The 20746-nt window shown below is 34.9% G+C and overlaps 1 protein-coding gene across 4 annotated transcripts in view; it reads right to left on the bottom strand.

Annotated features, from left to right (window-relative positions):
* The window catches only part of BCKDHB (branched chain keto acid dehydrogenase E1 subunit beta), a 252291-nt gene that overhangs the window by 6032 nt on the left and 225513 nt on the right, over positions 1 to 20746 (bottom strand). The window contains exons 10-11 of one of the 4 annotated variants that reach the window (XM_054490938.2): positions 8973 to 9121; positions 6540 to 6834 (exon numbers count right to left, since the gene is read on the bottom strand). The exons of 1 other annotated variant lie outside the window; for it this stretch is intronic. In XM_054490938.2, the coding sequence (XP_054346913.1) occupies positions 8981 to 9121 (141 nt within the window). In that variant the 3' untranslated portion in view covers positions 6540 to 6834; positions 8973 to 8980. Of the gene's footprint in view, positions 1 to 6539; positions 9122 to 20746 lie in introns of those variants that run through there. 2 more of the 4 variants (XM_054490936.2, XM_054490937.2) reach the window with 2 other exon arrangements.

Below are 20746 nucleotides of genomic sequence, written 5' to 3'. Positions count from 1 at the left end.
AGGCTGCCAGCATTCAACTTTCAGGCTGAGAGTCTGCATTCACTTATTTTGTGGTTAAAACACTTGACATTAACACAGGGTCTGTGGCTAATGTCATATATATGAAATATATGTCATATATTTTAAAAAATTGAGCACAATATATAAACTAATCCAAAGGTGGAGGGTTTTCCTAAAGTATACTTTATTAAAACATGTAGATTTTCCTCTTTCAAATATAATACACTGCAAACTATTAGAATGGTTGAATTAGAATGCTTTTGGTTGCAAGTAATAGAAACTTAACTTGATTACAGAAAATGGTGGTTCATTGGAAGGACCTTGGGCTGATTCCTTACAGAATGAGAGAAAGAATGGAACACTTCAGACTGCATGTGGCAGAAATGGAGCTAGCCTGGGGGTTGATTGACTCTCTAGAGGCAGGGACCTGGCAAGATTGACTCCATATTGCATTGCAGCATTCCTCAATATAGTGGTTTCACCCTTTTTCAGTTAAAGATGACCTCCTCTGTAGAGAAGGTGGCCATAAATCCCTCCAAAATAACAACTTTCAGCTGAGTGTGGTGGCTCACACCTGTAGTCCCAGCATTTTGGGAGGCAGAGGCAGGCAGATGGCTTGAGCCCAGGAGTTTGAGACCAGTCTAGGCAACATGGCCAAACCCTATCTCCAAAAAAAAAAAAGAAAAAAAAAAAAGAAAAGAAAAAGCCGGGCACAGTGGCTAACACCTGTAATCCCAGCACTTTGGGAGGCTGAGGCGGGCCGATCACCTGAGGTCGGGAGTTCGAGACCAGGCTGATTAACATGGAGAAAACCCGTCTCTACTAAAAATACAAAATTAGTCGGGCGTGGTGGCACATGCCTGTAATCCCAGCTACTTGGGAGGCAGAGGCAGGAGAATCGCTTGAACCCGGAAGGCAGAGGTTGCAGTGAGCTGAGATCGCGCCATTGCACTCCAGCTTGGGCAACAAGAGCAAAACTCCATCTCAAAAAAAAAAAAAAAGAAAGAAAGAAAGAAAAAATTAGCTGGGTGTGGTAGCACACGTTTGTAGTCCCAGTTACTGAGGAGGCTGAGGGGGGAGAATTGCTTGAGCCCATGAGGTCGAGGCTGAAGTGAGCCGAGATCATACCACTGCACTCCAGCCTGGGTGAGAGTGACACCCTGTCTCAAAAAAAAAAAAAAAAAATTCCAGATCTATTGATATGAAAAATCTTTAAGAAGGGCTCTGATTGGCCCAATTTTGGTCACCTATTCCTTCACCAGTCACAGTGGCCAAGGAGATGGTGTCCTATGACTGCTCAGTCTCAAGTCTGCAGACTTTAACCACTGAAAAAAGGGGACAATACAGACAGGGCCATGAGAAGAATTAACTTGGACCCAGGCCAACTCTCCATTTGTAACTATAAGAACAGAAAAGATGAAAGAAATGAAGAAAAGTTGCCCTCATCACCCTTAAATTGAGTTTTGAATGAGTATTCTACTTTGTCTATATATATACACACACACACAGACACCTTAATGCACAATATTGTCATAGAGCTACTTAACAAAGAGATGGTTTTGAAATCTATCTGAAGACTGTAGGCCTAAAAATACAGAAACAAAGCTTATCTATTGGGGATCCTTCGAATTTAGCCCTACATGAAGGACTGTTTCTGTTCCTGGAATTCTTTAAGAAATGAAGTACAACCCCATGAGTCTGATGTAATAAATAAGAACTAGTATACAAGGTTAAATGTACATAATATCATTTTAAATGTGCACATTAACCAAAGACGCCTCTAACAAAGTGTTTTTCAGGTACAAAGTATAACTCAGGGATAAGCCTTCGCTTCCTTTCTTCTGTCCATTCAGCAACATATTGAGAGCCTTCTGTAGACCAAGTGTTACTCTAGGTTCTGTGGAATTTGTTGTAAACAAAATGGACTAATGGTCCTTGTCCTGGAACCAATAAAACATTGAGGATGGAAGGCAAAAATAAATAAGTAAACAACAACAACAACAAAAACCCATGATAAATAAGTAGATAAATGTTCCAAATGATCAAGAAAACATTTCTGAAATAATTATTCTAATTCTTTATAGCCACTGAATCTTATGAGGGTTCATAGTAAATAAAATACAACAGCCAAATAGGGCTCAGCAAGAAACAAAAGGACTTTTAGCAAATCAAGACCCTGATAATTATTTTATATAAATGGTGGAATAAAATATCCTAATAATGAAGACTTGTTTATCAACACTGTGGGCCAACTATTAGGTTTTGCAAAATTATTTCTTCTCCCTCAAAAAAAAGGAGCTTGGCAGTATTAGCCAATGCAAACACAACCATACATGGCCTGTATTTGCAGATACCACGATTACATAAAAACATAGCTTAACCTTCATAGGATACAGACATATACAGTAAAATGGAAAAAAACCCACTATTTTTATTTAAAAAAACTTCAATTTTAGTTTTTTCTCATTTGAAACTCACTACTTTTATTTTTCGTTTTTCTTGCACTTTTCCTTCTTTGTTCTTGCATTCTTATATCTTCAGTTTTCTTCTTTAAAATATTTAATGTCTATGAATTTACCTCTGAGTAGAATGTTAGCTGAAGCACATCAGTGATCTCATATTCTAAATATTTTCTCATTGCTTTTACATTTCCTTCTTGGCTCCACAGTTTCTAAGTGGGGTACTTTTTTATTTCCATGCAGTTGGAATATTTACTATTGATCTAGGATGTGGTCAGAAAACATGGTGCTTTTAAAATATTCTTTTCCTTGGGAAATTTACTGTTATTTTTCTTTATTCATGATCAGTAGTTTTAACTACTTATGTATACTTTAAAAGGTGATATAGTTTCTGTTTGTGGAAATAAAAAATTTAAAACATATTTCTATTGATTCTATGCTACTGTGTATATAACCAAAATATCCTATATTCTTTTACTCTAGTCTACTTCATCTATCAAATTGCAAGTGATAAAGTCATCTTCTACCAGTGTTCTCTCCATATCTGTTGTAACTGTAAAGTTTTCACTTGTATTTCAATACTACACATTTGTAACATAAAGGATTTAACTGTCATACTTTCCTTCACTATGATGTATTCGTTTTGTCAATTTCGAATGCATATTTTCTTCTATTTTGTCTGATATGAATTATGCCATATTTCTTTTCTTCATTTTCATTTTTGCCTAACATATTTGTCCATTTTCAAATTTTCACCTTTCTAGGTCAATTTATTTCAAGATTTCCTGGTGAACAGCTTTTAATTGGATTTTGTTTTTTAACCCAATCTAAGTTCTTTCTTTTTAATTAGGGAATTCACCTGATTACATTTATGTCTTGTGTTTGACTTTGCTTTATACTATTTTTCTTTCTTTGCTGTCCCCCCACTACCCACCCCTCATTTGTGTTGCAGGGGCTATTTCTTAGTTAACTTTGTACCTAAGAATCTAGCCCAGTGCCTGGCCCATAACAGGCACTCACTAAATGTTTGTGAAATGAATTAATACATTTAGTATAGACCATTTGTGCAATGATACGGAAGACACATATGCTGCTTTTAGTTCTATTAGTGGTTAAGTTTTTGAAGCATTTAAAATCCATTATTAAACTTTCAAGGTTAACAGCAGAATAATGCAGTTATACTCTTCTTTCCTAAAGATGAAGAGTTTAGAAGTTTTCAACTCCTTTTGGCAAATCTACTACTCCAGTCTTTGTCAACTTAAGTCATATTTATTATCATCACTATTTTCTTATTTTTGCAATATGGAGCCATCACTTCACATAAAAGTGTATTTAAGACAATTATTTAGATATACACCTTTTTACTTGTTTCTATTTTCAGTTCCAGTCCTTCCAGTTATGATGTCCTCATTCTTGTTACTGTTTTATTTCCAACTTTTCTGGTAAATATCTCTAATTAGTACATTCAGAGAGATGCCAGGGTTTCTAAATCTTTGCCCATATATGAACATTTTCTATTGCTTTCCAAACCTGATGGCCCAGGTTTAAAGTATATCAGGATCTCTAAATCTCATGTTGCCCTGGAGGTTCCAATGTGACTTTTTTGGGGTCATGTTCCTCATCCATCAGGCCAAAGATTTCTGCTAAAAGTAACATAGTCTGTGTGCCTAGCTGGTTAGCAGCTATCAGTTGTAGCTTCAGGTGTACTTGGAGCAGGTGAAAATTTGAGACACAGTCTTTTAGACTGCAGTGTCATTGACAAGGCTGAGTCTAATACTTTTTGTTTCTGCATGGGTATCCTCACTTTCTATTCTGAGGTACCTGGCTGGGTCTGCATCAGGGCCATCTCTGTGGCTAACACTGCACAGTGTTGGGATTGGCAGCCTCTCCAAAACCACATGTGGTAGGGAGAGGGAGTTCTCTAAACAAACAGCAGTGCTGTTTCTAGAAGGTGGAGGCCGGGATGCTAGGCAGCCAGAAACCACATGTATCCACTCTAGGCAAGCTGATGAGAAACGGATTACATGAAACCAAATGTGGCCCTTCTAAGTGGGTCTTCTAAACATTTTGACCAAGAATTTTTAGATTATGAGATTTAAACCTAAGGTATTGAATTGAGGTAATTTTCTGAATCTTATTCCTCATTTTTTTTTTAAATGTACACAGGTCTTTTAGTTAGCTATGTAACACCTTGTTCAGGCAAGAGGGAAGAATGAGGGAAAACATTCTAGAAGTTCTGAATCTTATTTCTCATTTTTTTTTAAATGTACACAGGTCTTTTAGTTACCTATTCTATTAGTTGCATAGAATGCAGTTATTTATTTTTTCCTGAAAGAATTAGATATATTAAACCATGGAAAATTAAATTAGTTTATATATCCATGTTGTCACAAGAAGCAGACATTATTATGTGAGGCTGGGAGCAGTGGAGGATTTTGGACCTGGCATTCGTTTAAAATCTCTCAAGTGCCTTCTTGCCACTATTTTCTTTCTTTCACGTAAAAATGTATTTTTGGCAATAAATTAAATGTGTATGTATGTCTTACGCCATAGATTGAGTTTAGTGTTAACTGTAAAGGTTTATTGGAAGAGAAGGGAGTGCTTACTTGTGGGGACTGCAGGGCTAACTAGAGGTGAAAAGAGGCTCTCAAATACAGGCATTTAGTACATAGATCATCCTCATAGTTATTCTCACACTTGCTATTTCAAAAATAGAGTTAAAGAAAGTAAAATTAAAATAGCTAAGAGAAAATCCTTAAAATACCAAATGAATAGAAAATATAGCATTAGAAAGATACAACAGCCATAACAAATTAGTTCCACTAAAATCAATATGTTTAACTACAACCCACTGTAGGCCAAGGTGGCAGACCACCGTACATGTCCTGTTCTGCTGGACTGACCGTGTCAGTGCAGAGTTCCCTGTAGGATGCTTTGAGCCATTAGTGGAGAACAAAGACCAAAGCCAAAATCCATACTGAGTTTTGGCATCTTAAACTCAGAATGTTCTGTATGATAAGCCAACTGGACTCCCTAAATCTTTTCCAAACTTGTCGCTGACAAACTACATCTTTTCCCTTCCTATGCTGTACAAGTTTTTCTATTTTTAATCCAAGGACAGGGTTTTATTTTTACAAATGATTGGGTTCATTATTTCAGATCATAGCTATTCAGATTCTGTGATCAAGTGCTTTTACTTTGCCTCCAAGTTTCTGGTAATCTACAAAAGTGACCTTCTGTATCCTCCTTCAAATTGCTGGTAAAAATAGATAGGACACAACTTGTTAAATTACAGTTTTAAAGGGACACATACAATTGCAGTTATAGAAAAGTGTTCTTATTTTTTTCTTTTTGCTTTTTTCCAGTGTTTCTAGAGAAAGGAAAACATGACAACCCTCATTCTTTGCTTTATGGGGGTAGAGACCTTTTTCCTGGAACCCATGAGAGGAAACCTTCTGGAACTATGGGAGGGGAGGTGTGTCAGGGGTGAGGGGTTCTGCTGGAGGATTCGTTATTTAGACAGGCTAAGGCTTGTCTAAAATGTGGTGAAGGGCAGAAGAGGCAGAGTAAGAAACAAGAGGACTGGACAATATCCCCAATAAGGAGGTTTCCTCCTGTCAGAGTCATCTGTTGCTGCTACTGTTGTTTTTTCTTTTTATCCAAATAATAATATAAAGAACATGGGCAAAAATTGCTTTGCAACATCATGGCAAACACTACAGCTACAGCTAAAACTTGGCAGTTTTGTAATGGACAGGCTTAGGCTGTCCATCTCACAGAAGAGAGGCAGTAGGAAAAATTCTGCCCCACCACCCAGCACACACTGGAGAGGTGAGTACATTCATTATGACACCTTGTTCAGGCAAGAGGGAAGAATGAGGGAAAACATTCTAGAAGTTCTGTCAACATATAACCATCCTGGTCATAAAGAACTGTACCAAATACAATAAAGTTGAGAAGTCACCATTTCTATAGCGAATACTGTACTTTAATTCAGATTTAATTAACAAATTCACAAGCTATTACTCTGAAACAAAAACTTTTTACTAAAGGAAAAAAAAAGAACACATACAACCCAAAGACAATTTGATTTTACTTTATTGAATACTATCACACACATAATATTTACAGATGTAATTAAACAGAATTTATAAGATTACCATGTGGAATATTTTTCAAAGTTAATCTGAAACTCTTAATGAAAATCATCAATACATGTGTGTTACAATACAATAATAGAATGTAGAACTTTTCAGCCAATATCATGATTGTTCACTTAATAAAAACTCTCTTTTCAAAAAGAGGTAAGTCGGAGGAAATACAAAAAAAATTCAGAAAAAATATTTCCATATCTAGTCATAATCTTCCAGCTTTTCTGTAAAATAAATTATAGACATTCTCAATTGCATACGTGACTATTTTCTTTAATACCATATTTAACTTTTAGCATATTGGAGTTGTTTTTCTTTTATCGTATTTTCAGCATAGGTTTAAATGTTTTTCTTATGTTTCAAAAGGAATACATAATCTAAATTTAAAACCACATCTGAATATTACTTTAAAAATAGCAACGAGGCACGTGGCCACCATCATTACTTTGGCTCTTTATTACGGCTGGTCCACAGAAGGGAACCACGTGGACAACAAAAGTGAGGGAGTCCTCTAACCAGTTCTAAGTGTGACTTATTGTAGATGCCAGTTGCTTTCACAGACATTAAGAAGACATCAGAAATACAGCATCTACATCGGTATGTCTGAGAGAATACAGGCATCTGTGGGCTAATGGTCCTAACTTCCATTTATAACAATATTCTTAGACTAGAACAGACAGAAAATGTAGGGAATATGGTAGCACAGTGACATATGAGGGAGAGTTAACTTCTCTATCCGCACAAATGTAAAGGCGTTTCACTCTGATTTTTGGTGAGCTAGATTTACTACCCATACACAAAAGTCAAGAATTCTAGCATTTCTGATCTTTAAAAAGTAGAGAATGTGCTATTATATAGAGTTTATTTTCCTTTGGAAAAAGCATGGTTCTTCAAAAGATATTACTATCATTTTTGGAAAAACTAGATATTAAAAGGTAAAGGATCTAATCATATCTACTCATTTTGAAACATTTCAAAATCAGTGTGTCAGTGATAGTAACTTCTATATTAAAACTCTGAAAAGCTAACTTAATAATTTGTAATGTATTCATTTTGTTAGAATAACACCACTGAAGGGGCTGATAAGCATTACTTAGAAAATTATAATGAATAAATACCATTTATTATGCATTATGTAAAAATATTCACTTGCTAAAAAAGCTTCTGGAAATGGTAGTGGTGCTGGGTTTTGGGGTTTGTTTGTTTTCAAGTAAAATTTTCCCTTATATACAATAAACAGATCTTTTGCTCAAGAAATCCATTTTTCAGATAATATACAGGCAAGTTTCAGAATGTCATGAATTATCATGTAAATAACTGGAATGTAAATTAACGGTGTTGAGGGGCCATTTTTAAATACAGAAAGTACGCCTACTCATGAACAGTTTAAGTAGTTGAAAAAATATATACAAAAATAAAGGTTGAAGTTGAAACAATGGTATAAAGTACACTCGCAATCTAAACCATGGTAGAGAGCATCTTCATCTAGTGATTGACTATTCAATGTTAACATATGCATGCATCTATTTTTTAGAAATCACATATACAGGCCAGGCGCGGTGGCTCACGCCTGTAATTCCAGCACTTTGGGAGGCCAAGGCAGGTGGATCACAAGGTCAAGAGATCGAGATCATCCTGGCCAACATGGTGAAACCTCGTCTCTACTAAAAATATAAAAAATTAGCTGGGCATGTTGGTGCACACCTGTAGTCCCAGCTACTCGGGAGACTAAGGCAGGACAATCGCTTGAACCTGGGAGGCGGAGGTTGCCGTGAGCCAAGATCGCACCACTGCACTCCAGCCTGGTGACAGAGTGAGACTCCGTCTCAAAAACAGAAAAAAAAAAAATCACATATACATATGTTAGATATGTTTCTATTAAATGTAAATATAGCCAGGTACAGTGGCTCACACCTGTAATCCCAGCACTTTGGGAGGCTGAGGCAGGTGGATCACTTGAGGTCAGGAGTTTGAAATCAGCTGAGCCAACACAGTGAAACCCCACCTCCAATAAAAACACAAAAATTAGCTGGGCATGGTGGCGGGCGCCCGTAATCCCAACTACTCAGCAGGATGAGGCAGGAGAATCGCTTGAACTCGGGGGTGGGGGGAGGTTGCAGTGAGCTGAGATTGCACCACTTCAGTCTAGCCTGGGCGACAGAGTGAGACTCCATCTCGGAACAACAACAACAACAAAAATGTAAATATACTATTATAAATTTGGATTTTTTTTCTAAAGCACATTATTTTCTTCCAAAAGTTGCCTTTTACCAAAATACAAAACACTGATGATTGCTGTGTCTTGGTTAACAGTACGTTAATGTCAGGGGCACATAATAGCTTTCTCAAGATGCATACCTACCTATATGGTCAATAGTTGATCATTTTTCGAAGGGCATCATAACACTTCCATTTGTCTGGGATGTAGAATGGTTCAAAAATGTGAGGAAATGGTGTGTCATAACCACATACTCTTGATATAGGAGCCTCTAGGTTCAAGAAACATTCCTCCTGCGGACAGAATCAGGATGGTTAACTTCAAGAATTTTTTTTATTCACAGAAATGAAATAGTGCAACTTAAAATATTTCACTCACTCAAAATACAATTGCATCTAAGGACATTAAAAATATTTAAGTATAATGTAATATGAAAAAAGCAGGTAACAGCATGTTAGCATGATCTCAGTTTTATTGTGTGTTTTCATGTATGCATATGCATTTTATACCTGTATATATATCTATTGTCTAAGCCAAACTGGGATAATATCAAATATGCTGTTCTACGAATATAAATGGAAAGAATTATAAAAATGCAACAAATGTTCACAGTAGTTAACTCTGCAGCATGAAATTGGCAATAATATATACCTTCTCATTTTCTGTTTTTCTCACATTTTATACAATGAACATGTATTACTTTCATAATAAATGTTTGTAATTCCTCCATGCCCCAGCCAGACTGAACTTCTATCAGTTATTTAACTATGTTCTCATCTCTCTCATAGTCTGGCTTTTGCAGATGATGCTGGGTCTCTGGCCACTCACACCCCAAGTCCACAGCTCTTTGCCTGACTGATGTGTGTACAAATCTCAGGTTATTACCTCAGGAATCACTCCTGCTGGGAAGCCTTCCTTGACAGCACCTCCCCAGCCCTACAGGGCAGATGAGGGAGGGGCTTCTGCTCTGAGCTCCCAAAGCACTGAACTTGGCATAATCCATTGTAGTTGCCCAATTATCTGTCTTCCACGAGAGACTATGAGCCCCATGAGGCTAGAGATCTGGTTTAAACATGTAAAACCTCAACCACAGTAGAACACTGTAGAAAATTATTTTCAGGAGAAAAAAAATGTTACTCAAGTAAAATATTCAAATTTGAATTTATTTTGAAATAGGGTCTCACTCTCTCGCCCAGGCTAAAGTGCAGTGGTGCAAACACGGCTCACTGCAACCTCGACCTTCCAGACTCAAGCAATCCCACCTCAGACTACCAAGTAGCTGTGACCACTTGTGTGCATCACCGACGCTTTCCTTTGTTCCTTTTCTTTTCTTTTTTTTCTTCCCTTTCCTTCCTTTCCTTCCTTCCCTTCCTTCCCCTTTCTTCCCTTTCTTTCTTTTTTTTTTTTTTTTCAGAAATGGGGTCTTCTTATGTTGCCCAGGCTGGTCTCAAACTCCTGAGCTCAAGTGATCCCCCAGCCTCAGCCTCCCAAACTGCTAGGATTACAGGTGTGAGCCCCCAGGCCCAGACTGAAAATAAAATGTTTAAAAGCTTAAAAAATTTAAAAGGGATATGTGATTAAACTATTCTAAGGAAAATAATATTACTTTTAACATTCACAGCTATTACTTAAAGCAAAACCTTGGTATTTATTCATATGTTTACACATTGCCTTGTTTTATAAAGGATTTAAGGAGGTCCAATTTTGTTTACGTATTATGCTATGTTCACATTTTAATTTGAGCAATATTTTTACATGAAGGAATCATGATACCTCATGCTTTATCCCTACCCTCTGTGTGATCTCTTCCAGTGACAAGTGTATTGGGGCAGAAAGAAAATGCAAACAGCACAAATTAGCTCCAAAGAGAACCTACTGGACATCTACAGACCTCCCTTTGGCCCCAATAACTATCATGATTTACAATATCAAACACCAAATAAGTGTTGGTATTCCCTAGCAACTGGAAATCTCCACGAACAACTTTAGGACTTTTAATACACACGGTTTAAAGAGCCACCTAAGAGATTCCACTACTAATAAGCTGAAAAGAGATGACAGACTGGGTGGATTGTTTCTTGTTTGCAACAAGTAATTTTAAAGGGCTTTAAATTGTCAATTTGGGATTAAGTCGGTTTTATTACTTTAGCTGACACAGGGCTGTTTTTCCATCTTCCCTGAATACTGAACTCTTCATAAACAAGCTATCCATGGAAAATTAAGGGCAAAATATTTTACTAAACGTCTTTGATTTTATACCGGTTATAAAATGACTGTTCTCTTGAACTAGTAACTTGGAAAGCTGGCCTACCACAAGAAGATCTGTTGGTATTTGTTAAAATCACTCCTTTCAGCATAATGACTAATATCATCAAACTGGATTTTTATTTTTTCAAATAGCAATGCTCCTAATTCCTCAAGAATGCCAGCATCACTCTTTCCAGGAATACATCTATATGTTTGCACGAGCATAGAAAAACATCTGCTGTGAAGACACACTTGAACTGTAAACAGTGGTTACCCTTTGAGGCTGGGAATGACAAGGAGGTGAGAGAAGACTCCACGTTGTGCTTTATAATATATTGTTTTGGGTTTTTGAAAACAGTATTAATTTTGTAATAAATGATGCTGAAATAAAGGAAAACAGTAAAGTGAATAATGATTTTCTTATATGAATAAAAGTTCCTGTTTTATGTTACATAAATTTGTGATTTTACACATAGGGCCTCCTTAATTTGGAAACGATTACTGTAAATTATGTAGCATTAAGCTGTTATAATACACCATTATAAGTATATAAAATGTAAAAATCATGGAAGATAATTCAAGGATATATAAGAGAAGACTATGAATAGGGTATTCAGTTTTTTAAAGAATATATGCTAACTGACTGAAACAGCTTGAAATTCTCTTTACCAACAAAAGTATATTAAAGAGCCTTAAGTTATTTCTTCCACGAACTTCAGTTTACACTTATTTTTAAGCAGTTGGAAATAAGACCCTTAGGTCAATTAAGCAGCTGTACTTACTTCTCACTGAATTGGTTCACATATAAATAATTTATGTGTGAGTATGTTTCTCTGCACTACCACCAAAACAGAACACCTTGCTCAGCCTCAGTGTTTTCATGCAGAAGCTGTATACATGTACATACATACGTACACACACACACACACACACACACACACACAGAAAAAAAATACCGAATCCCATTGGCAAGTTTGTAGATTAATGACGACAAAGTATCTCTGCATTATAAATACATGACGCCATAACCATAGCAACCATGTGCCCTGAATTTTCATGACAATTCAGATTAATCATATTCTTCTGTTCCATATCTTAAAAACCATATTTGATGACTTTTCATTCAGAAAAAGTAAGCCACATAAATTGGGAATTAAGTAATGGCATAGCCTACACGGCTGTTGAGAGACTGACATGTATAATGCAGAATATGGGCTAGAAACGGGGAGTGTTCGTTTATGGTCTTTCTCCCTACAGAGCTGTGTATGTAAGCTGGCTCAGTTCACGTGGAACAATGACAGATGTGGCTGTGAGGCTCCAAAGCAGATTATAGTGTAACATGTAACCAGAGGCAACAGACAGGCACCTAGAGAAAATTTTCTCTAGCTACTTGGGGTCTAAAGTTGCACCCAGGATCCAGTAAGAAGGACTGAAAATGAACCCCAAAACAACGATTTAGTACCGCCTACTTATATTCTGTTGTCATATGTGCTTTCACATTGCCAGGTGCTTAAAGAAAAGTAGCTATTTCTTCCAAAAGATGCATATGAAATTTTAGAATATAGTATTTGAATTTACTTCTGAATATGCCTTTTTGCAACAGGAGAATTTTCATTCTAAATTATGTTAATAATAAACCAGGCATGGGCTAAATGAGTTACATTTTATCTCATTTAACCATTTTAAGAAATCCATGAAGTCAGTATTATACTCCATTTCACAGGTGAGGAAACCAAGATAAAGGAGGTTGCCCAAGATCAAATCACTATATACACAGCCAAGTAAGATTCAAACCTGACTACAAAGCCCATTTTCTTAGTCACTCTTCTGCAAATTTTAAGACCCTACTATTGAGAATAGCAATGATAAGGGAAAAAAATGAATTAGGAATAAAGAAGAATGGTAATGTGGAAGGCAGGCTTGGATTATCAAGGTTTGACAACATAGCCTTGAGGGGCATATGAGTTAAGTTCAGTCTTAGAAGCCTCTTTCACATATAAAGAAAGGTGGAGGCTAAGATATGTGAAGGAGCTGAAAACACAAACTTGATCATGAAGGTAATACACAGAGCAATGAACAGATGGTCCTGGGTACTGGGAACCTCCTAAGCCACACTAAATGATTCTAATAAGCATAACTCCAATTGTTTATATATTAGCCATCTGGATTGCTATGCACATTATAGCCAGAAAAGAAAGCAAACAATGTGAAATAACAATTCCAAATCATTAAAATCACAGACACAGGCAAAATATCTTCATTTGACTATTTTCTGTAGCAAAACAAAACAAATGTACCTTTTTGTTTTGTTTTATTTTTGTAAAACAAAGTATCTTGTTAAAATTAGGAAGGACAGATAATCTTTAAATTTTCTAGCAGGTAAGACAGCACAAGTACAAATTAAAAGAATAAGATCCATTATGGTTTTAAGTAAAATATATTTATGGGGCTTTTAAAAATTAAGAGTATGTCAATTTATTCCCATGTTTTGATGAATGTAATATGTTACATATTACGTGTACATAAATACACATATATTAAGGTTTTCACAGGTTTCCTTGGGATCTCTCAATAACCCTATTTCTCCATTCAAGTTTTAAGTATGTCAATCCCTAATTCTCCTCGTCACAATGTCACTGGAGTTACATCACTGAAATCTCTGTCTCAGGCATTACACATCGTGGCTTCACTCACCCTCAACAATTTTTTTTTTTTATGGCAAGGTTTCATAATATAATTGATACAGCATGGAATTTGGAATTCTATCCGAAGGGATCTTTGTTCCATTGTGATTTAACCTCCCCGAGGTTTATATTGTTTATTCAGCATCAAAATAGAAGTATTACAATTCCCCGTTATTGCAGTTTCCTATTGTTTTATGACGCTATTGTTATCTTGCCTCTATGTCTACTTAGATTCTGCAGTAGCATATAAAAAGTACCTGGTTTCATGCCTGACATGTCATAGTGCTCAATAATTGCTAGATTTTACAAGTTAAAAGAATCCCATATTTATAATAAACGCAAGGTATTTTAAATAATAGAACAAATTATCATTAAAGACAAAATTCAGGTACACAGAATGGTCAGACCTGAAAAGTAGCATCCGTATAGCACAATGCCTAAACAGCTAACATTTATTAAACACTTATTAAGCCTAAAATGTGTAAGAAAATACCAAAAATACATAAGGGCTGTATGAGGAAGACGGGTGGAGAGCACTGCTAGAAAGCCTTAATGCACTCAGGCCTCTAGGAAAGGCAGTGTCCGGTGCTGCCCCCTGGTGGGGAGCAGGACGCCCAAACGCTAATTGCTGGTTCCGGGGGGGGCTGGAAATCCCTCCGCGCACATAAGGCGCCTATTTTCCCACTATAGAATTCCCACTATAGAAAAGTGGCCTGTCAGTCAACTTCCGATAACTTAGAGTAAAAGAGCCCAATAGACAACTGGATGTAATGAACGTATACACACTTTAAAAAACAGAGTCAAGAATAAAGACCATCCAATATCATTTGGTGTGCTTTTAAAGCAATCATTTGCTTTTTGTTTTTTAATGCAAGACAATTCCAGGCTCAGATTTATTTCTAAGAACAATTTTGGAATAATTTTTACTCAATTCTTCTGACGGAAAGTTGGCTACAGCCCATTGTGCAAGACTATATACCATCTTGAGTTGGAAAACTGTGAAGAAAAGTTCAAAGTGAGATCGGAAAATTATAGGTCTTTTATATATGTTCCTACTTCTTATATAGCTGGTATAGACTGATAAATTTCCTTTCTTTTCCTGCAAAACTATTAACTAATTTTTCTAAACATTTAATGGAAAGCCAGAAAAGCAGGACATTGTACTAAGAAACATATCATAAGTCAAAACACGCATACGTTTCCTGTAGGATTATCTGATAAATCAGGATTTTATGTTGCTCCTTGGACCAATGAGAAACATCACTCCACAATTTAATTTCCAAGTAACAACTCAGAAAATTAACATTTAAACTACTTTGCAAACAACAGGTTATTTCATGTAATCATTATACTACCACAACACACTTAACTATGAGAATATATTTTATTTGGACAGGACTAAGTTATAAATATAATGGATAAATATATATATAATATAAATTATAAATATAATGAGTATTGAACAGAACACATAGCGATCATGGAGCTATCATTTCTTCTCTAGGAAAAAAACATTAAGAAATAGTTTTAAATGCTGTGTGAATGTGCTTACTTTTAAACCTACACTGGAACACCATTTAGTCCTTAATTATTAAATTAATAAAACAGCAGATATTTTGCTTCTAAATGCAATTACCTTCTAGAGGTCATAATTAGTAGTAGAAGAGTTAAACTCTAAGAATATGAGAAAAACAAAAGCAGTATTCTAAAATGATGTATAGTTGATACTTTTAAAGTCCGTGAACTCACAGATTTATATTTGTCCTAGTTATGTAAGGCTAGACATCACTCAGCTTCCAAATATTATCACAGAATATTTACTTTAAATTTGTTTTAGATCTGCCATGAACATTTGCCCATAGTCAAAACATGAGTTTTAGCAAATGAGAAAAAAATGATTCTGGTCTCTTGAATCACACTTTCTCAGCAAATGAGTCACAGAAACCTGTGAAGGCAGTATGCCAACAACTCCAAATTAATTTCATTACTGAATTAAATAAACAGAACTTTACGAATGTAAAATATTATTTTTCATTTAAGCTAATGCTTTAAACAATACATATCATGTTTGAAAAATAAAGTTTAAAAATATATTAGTATGTACCAATTTTTCAAGAGCATGGATCTATGAAATTAATTATTTGGAAAGCAGAGTCCCTAACCTACCCCCAAACTAATAGGATGCTCCCCCAAATGTTAGAGGTATGCTTATTTTATTTTGCTAACATCATGCACATGAGATGCACAGAACAAACACTCATTGATATAAGGTCTCTCACTTTTAAAACACAGTTGAACCAATGAGTAACACAGTAGATGATACAATTTCATCCAGATTTGTATAACACTTAAAACATTATCATCAAGCCTATTTCAACAGTGCTTCTATGTAAAATCATAATCTTGACTAAATTAAAATCTGAGATCTCTATTACTTAACTTCACTGAACTATCTTCAATGTCTCCTGACAAAAAAAAAATCCATTTCTTCCTCCTTAATGCAAATTACTGGCAATTTGGTAAATTTGTTTTTTTTGTTTTTTTTGTTTTTTGCTAAGATTTCTTTCCACTAGTTAAAGAATGGAACTGAATCCTAAAGTAGGATTTTTATTTAAATTCAGATTCCATTTTTAAAGCAGATGCTTATTTTTTGAAGTTAGAAAGAAATGTTATTTCTGATCTAAATGGGTTTCCCTGGATACAATCTAGCTACCTAAAACAAAGTTGGAGAATGGTATTAACAAATTCTTAGAAATAATTAGTGGTTCAAATTCAACAGCTGTGTCAGAATAAAATCATACATTAATATAAAATTGTCAGAACCTCAATATATTACCTGTAGAAACTGAACTAAATTTTAAAATCAAAATTTAACATTAAATCAATAATTTATGTATTAATTTAGAGATTATAATAATTATAAGAATATGAATTACTACTATTTTCTCAAAACTATAGCTTTATAAATTTTGCTATTTTAAAATCAGAAATAAGTAACAACAAGGAAGTGACAACTCATTTCTGTGATTTATAATCTTATATAAAGTCACTTTTTTAAAAAGTACACTGTGCTTATTGTGGTCCAGAGACCATACTTAAATATTTTAAAATATTAACTCATTTCAATTTTTATAAAATCTAAATTAGCAATCATAAAGGTAAGAACTAGCACCTCATCTAAACCACTTTGTTTTTCCAGGTAAAATCTGTAAAAGCTTGTTTCTGCTTTCAAATTCTCCCCTGCATAGTCTTGAACTATCACTCAAAGTTTCCTCACCATTTTCACCTGCAGAGCACTGTGAGAAACAATGGCAAAAAAAAATTTTCTTCACTAAATCTCTCTGCAAAACATTCTGTTTATTTGCTGTAGTCAGCCTCTAAAGATGTTTGAGGCTTTAAAAGTTCAAAGTCTAAAATTTAAATTCTTTATGAGATACACTATGTGCAAGTTTTGACATTTAAAATGTACTGGGCTACCGTGCTTTTGTTAAAACACTTTACAGTCAATAAAGAGGAAAAAAGGCAATGCTCTCAAATTTCCACAGACGCTGAAGCTTCTCAAATTTTATAGTTCAAATTCTTCCTATAGAAGAAAGCACTGACGGCAATGTTTGAAAGTGGAATTTCCTTAGAATGTGGAAGCATAATGATAAACATAAGCGACTTGCAGCACTGGGTCATCTCATGAACAAATCGCTCTCTGTAAGGTAGAATTTCTGATTTGCTTGGCACCAAGAAATGTAAAATACTCCTGAAAAGTGGCTTTTGATGATCATACAAAGCATTCAATTTTTCTTCTTGTTTTTTTTTTCCCCACTAAATTCTTCATCTAGCAGTCTAACACCACCAAATGGTGTTCTGAAGACAGAAATCAATCCTGGCTAAAGCAACCAGACAATTCCTTTGTCTCACGAAACAGAAAACATATTCTTTTAAAATTTGAAAGATTAGAGCTACATTAAGATTTCTCCTAAAACTTGTCACTGTCCCAATTTTGCAACCTGTTTTTAAGTTTGAAGACTAATTACAAAACGAAACTACTAGAATAAAGTGATTTCTCCCTCTCTGGCACCATCTTTCTAAAAAGTATGAGAAGCCAGATAGTTTTTGAAAGGATTAGACAAAATGAAAAGTATATATATACATATAAAAAATGATGACTGAAATATTTGCTATTTTACAAATTGTAATCTTTTGATAAAACACTGTTTTATTTTACTGCTTTTTCCCTTCTCTTTAAATATGCTAAATTTCTTTTAGTGTATGTTTAAAAGAATGCAAAGGACTTGCTAAACATAAAAAAGACAAGAAAAAGGGGAGGGGGAAATCTATTTTTATCTACACAATGCCAAAAGAGATGTACCAATGTTTTTGCTAAAATTAAACTTATTTTTTTTTTAACAGTTAATCTTGGGTGCCATAGCAACACAGCCTTTAAAGCTTGGTTTTGCTCAGTGAATAAATCAGACCAAGTCATTTTTCAGCAGTGTAATTCCAGTCACCAGATCACTGCAATTTTACTAATAAAGCACAGCAGAAATAAATGTTCTATACTATCATCAATTATTAGGGAAATATAATCAGAAATTTGTTAATTGAACCCCATTAGTAAATTTATCTTTGTACTCTCAAAGTTTAATAATTGAACAGATTAACAAAGCAAACAAGTTTCTGGCAGGAATATCTGACCTAAGTAAGAAAAAATTGCTTGAAATTGCTCTATTATTTATATACAGATGATTTTTGCTAGCATGATGAGTTCAAACTATTCATTAAAACACACCTAGCAATTGTAATTATTGTTTGTGTCCAATGGAAATAAAATTCAGAATTCAAAATATGCTTTTCTACTATATTTACCCTATGGTTCAACTTTAAATTTGGTTAGTATTTTATACAAAGAAGCTTTTCAGATTGAATGTCTTAATTTGCATGCACACATTTTCACATTCAAATTTTAAGAACTGGGAGACATTTCAGAATTAGGGGAAAAATACACATGCCTCCTTTTTTACTCCCATAATTTGGTAAATGGTATGCCGATAAGATAAGCCCAGTTTTATACCTATTTTCACAAAGTACATATTACATGCTCAGTATAGACAAATTTCTAATAAATCTGATAAAACCATTGATCCACTAATGAAGAGGTAGTTAGTGACTGGAATCTGGTTCTGGATACTTTCATAGTTAAGTATAAAATATAAAACTAAAAATGCTCAGAGATACTATTTATTAATAAACTTAGGTAAACTAAATGTATATATAGTTCATATAAAAAGCTATTAGTCACATATTTTGTTTAGATGAACCAGGGCATTTACTTAATAATTTGTATCTACTTACTTGGGTCTAAACTACATAAATTCAATCATGTCCCTCAATTAGGAATTATAGGCTACTAGAGATACAGGAGTTTGTGTATTTGTCATACACCAAAGATAATGACTTATATAAGCACCCATGGACACGCAAACCATTCTGTGCATAATTGGCATCCCATCCTGGCGGAAATCCAGAGAAACAACATGGAGGCATATAGAAAAAAATGCATTTGCCCATATGCCTGTTTTAAAAAACGAATATGTGCATGTGTACAAAGAACAAAAAAACCCAGCTATTTAGTTGCCCAGACTAAATAGTAACCACACAGATATTATTTCATTATAAATAAAAATAGCTATTTATATAGTCTCCTTTAATCCTTTCAACAACTTTATGTAGTAGTAAAGACAAACTGAAGCTGGGAGAGGTTAAGTGAGGTGACCACTATCACACAGGTGTACAACATTTGTTGGTATATGCACCAAGTCTCCTGGTTAATTTTAGGTGCACTGCACAAGACTTCAGATTTAAGTTTTCACAAGAGTCTTGCTTGGATACAAGAGGAATTCTGTACTTAGTGCTATTATTGTACCTATGAAAAAGAAACTAGTGGAATTATGTGCATGTTTATGTCAAGTCCAATAATGATTTTAAAAACATTTATAAAAAGCATAGCCGTTTAATTCCTTTTTGGGGGAGCTAGGGGGTCGGTCATTGGGGAATACAGGATCTCTTTAGTCAGAGTTACAGTAGGTTCTGCACAAATTTGTACACTTTTTTTTCTTTTTAGTGCTTGCTGGGAAGATGAGCAAATAAGAGGAAGGATGGACATGGGTGGAACTTTCTGATTAATTCCTAGCCGTTTGCCTGCATGCAGGGCATGAGCTGCCACTTGAGTTCTAAAACTGGTTTTGAATTCGGATTTGAACCTGATTCTGACTTGAGATTTGATGGTGAACCTATGGTAGGATGTTAAGTTTGAAGATTGTTTTTTTTTTCTTTAAGGGTAAAAAAAATCATCAGAGTGCTTCATCAATAAATTAAACTTGTTCCCTCATTTATTTCCTTATTTATGGCTAGAAAAATTTAGGTAACTAAGTAATTTGATTAAAATGTGACAACTTTTTGACAGATTAGAAAATATTTTACATAAACATAGTTTACAAGTTTTATCCTAGCCTTAACTTAAACTGGAATATAAAATTTAACCTCTCCTCTCAGTATTTTACAGCTATTCTCCACAGTTAATTCACTTTGTAGAACTCTAATACTAAAGAACAAACTTCAGGAGTATTTAAATAAATGTCTCCTGAGTATAAAATTAAATTCATCTTTTTTTTTTGCAATTAAAGCAACACATACCAGAACAAGCCATTGCAATTAAATTAACCTTAAAATGTAAATACAAGTGCAGTATAGGATCTCACTGTCTCAGACTGCACTCTCCAGCTTCAAGTGGTGGTTATTGGCACAGCCCTCACGGCTGGCACTGGAGTGTTTATTAAAGAGCTGTGGGCTCTCATGAGAGGTGTAAAGCTAGTTGTACACACATAAGCGCCATCAAGCAGACATGGGCACATGCAGATGGATCAATCCCCTTGCACAGGTCTCAGTTGTCTGAGACAAGCATTTCAGTCATCCCTGCGAAGCATAGCTTTTAAA

The sequence above is a fragment of the Pongo pygmaeus genome, chromosome 5 (genome assembly GCF_028885625.2).
Source record: "Pongo pygmaeus isolate AG05252 chromosome 5, NHGRI_mPonPyg2-v2.0_pri, whole genome shotgun sequence".
Lineage (NCBI taxonomy): Eukaryota > Metazoa > Chordata > Mammalia > Primates > Hominidae > Pongo > Pongo pygmaeus.
The sequence above is the reverse complement of the archived record's forward strand: the minus strand, read 5'-3'. Positions and strand labels throughout refer to the sequence as shown.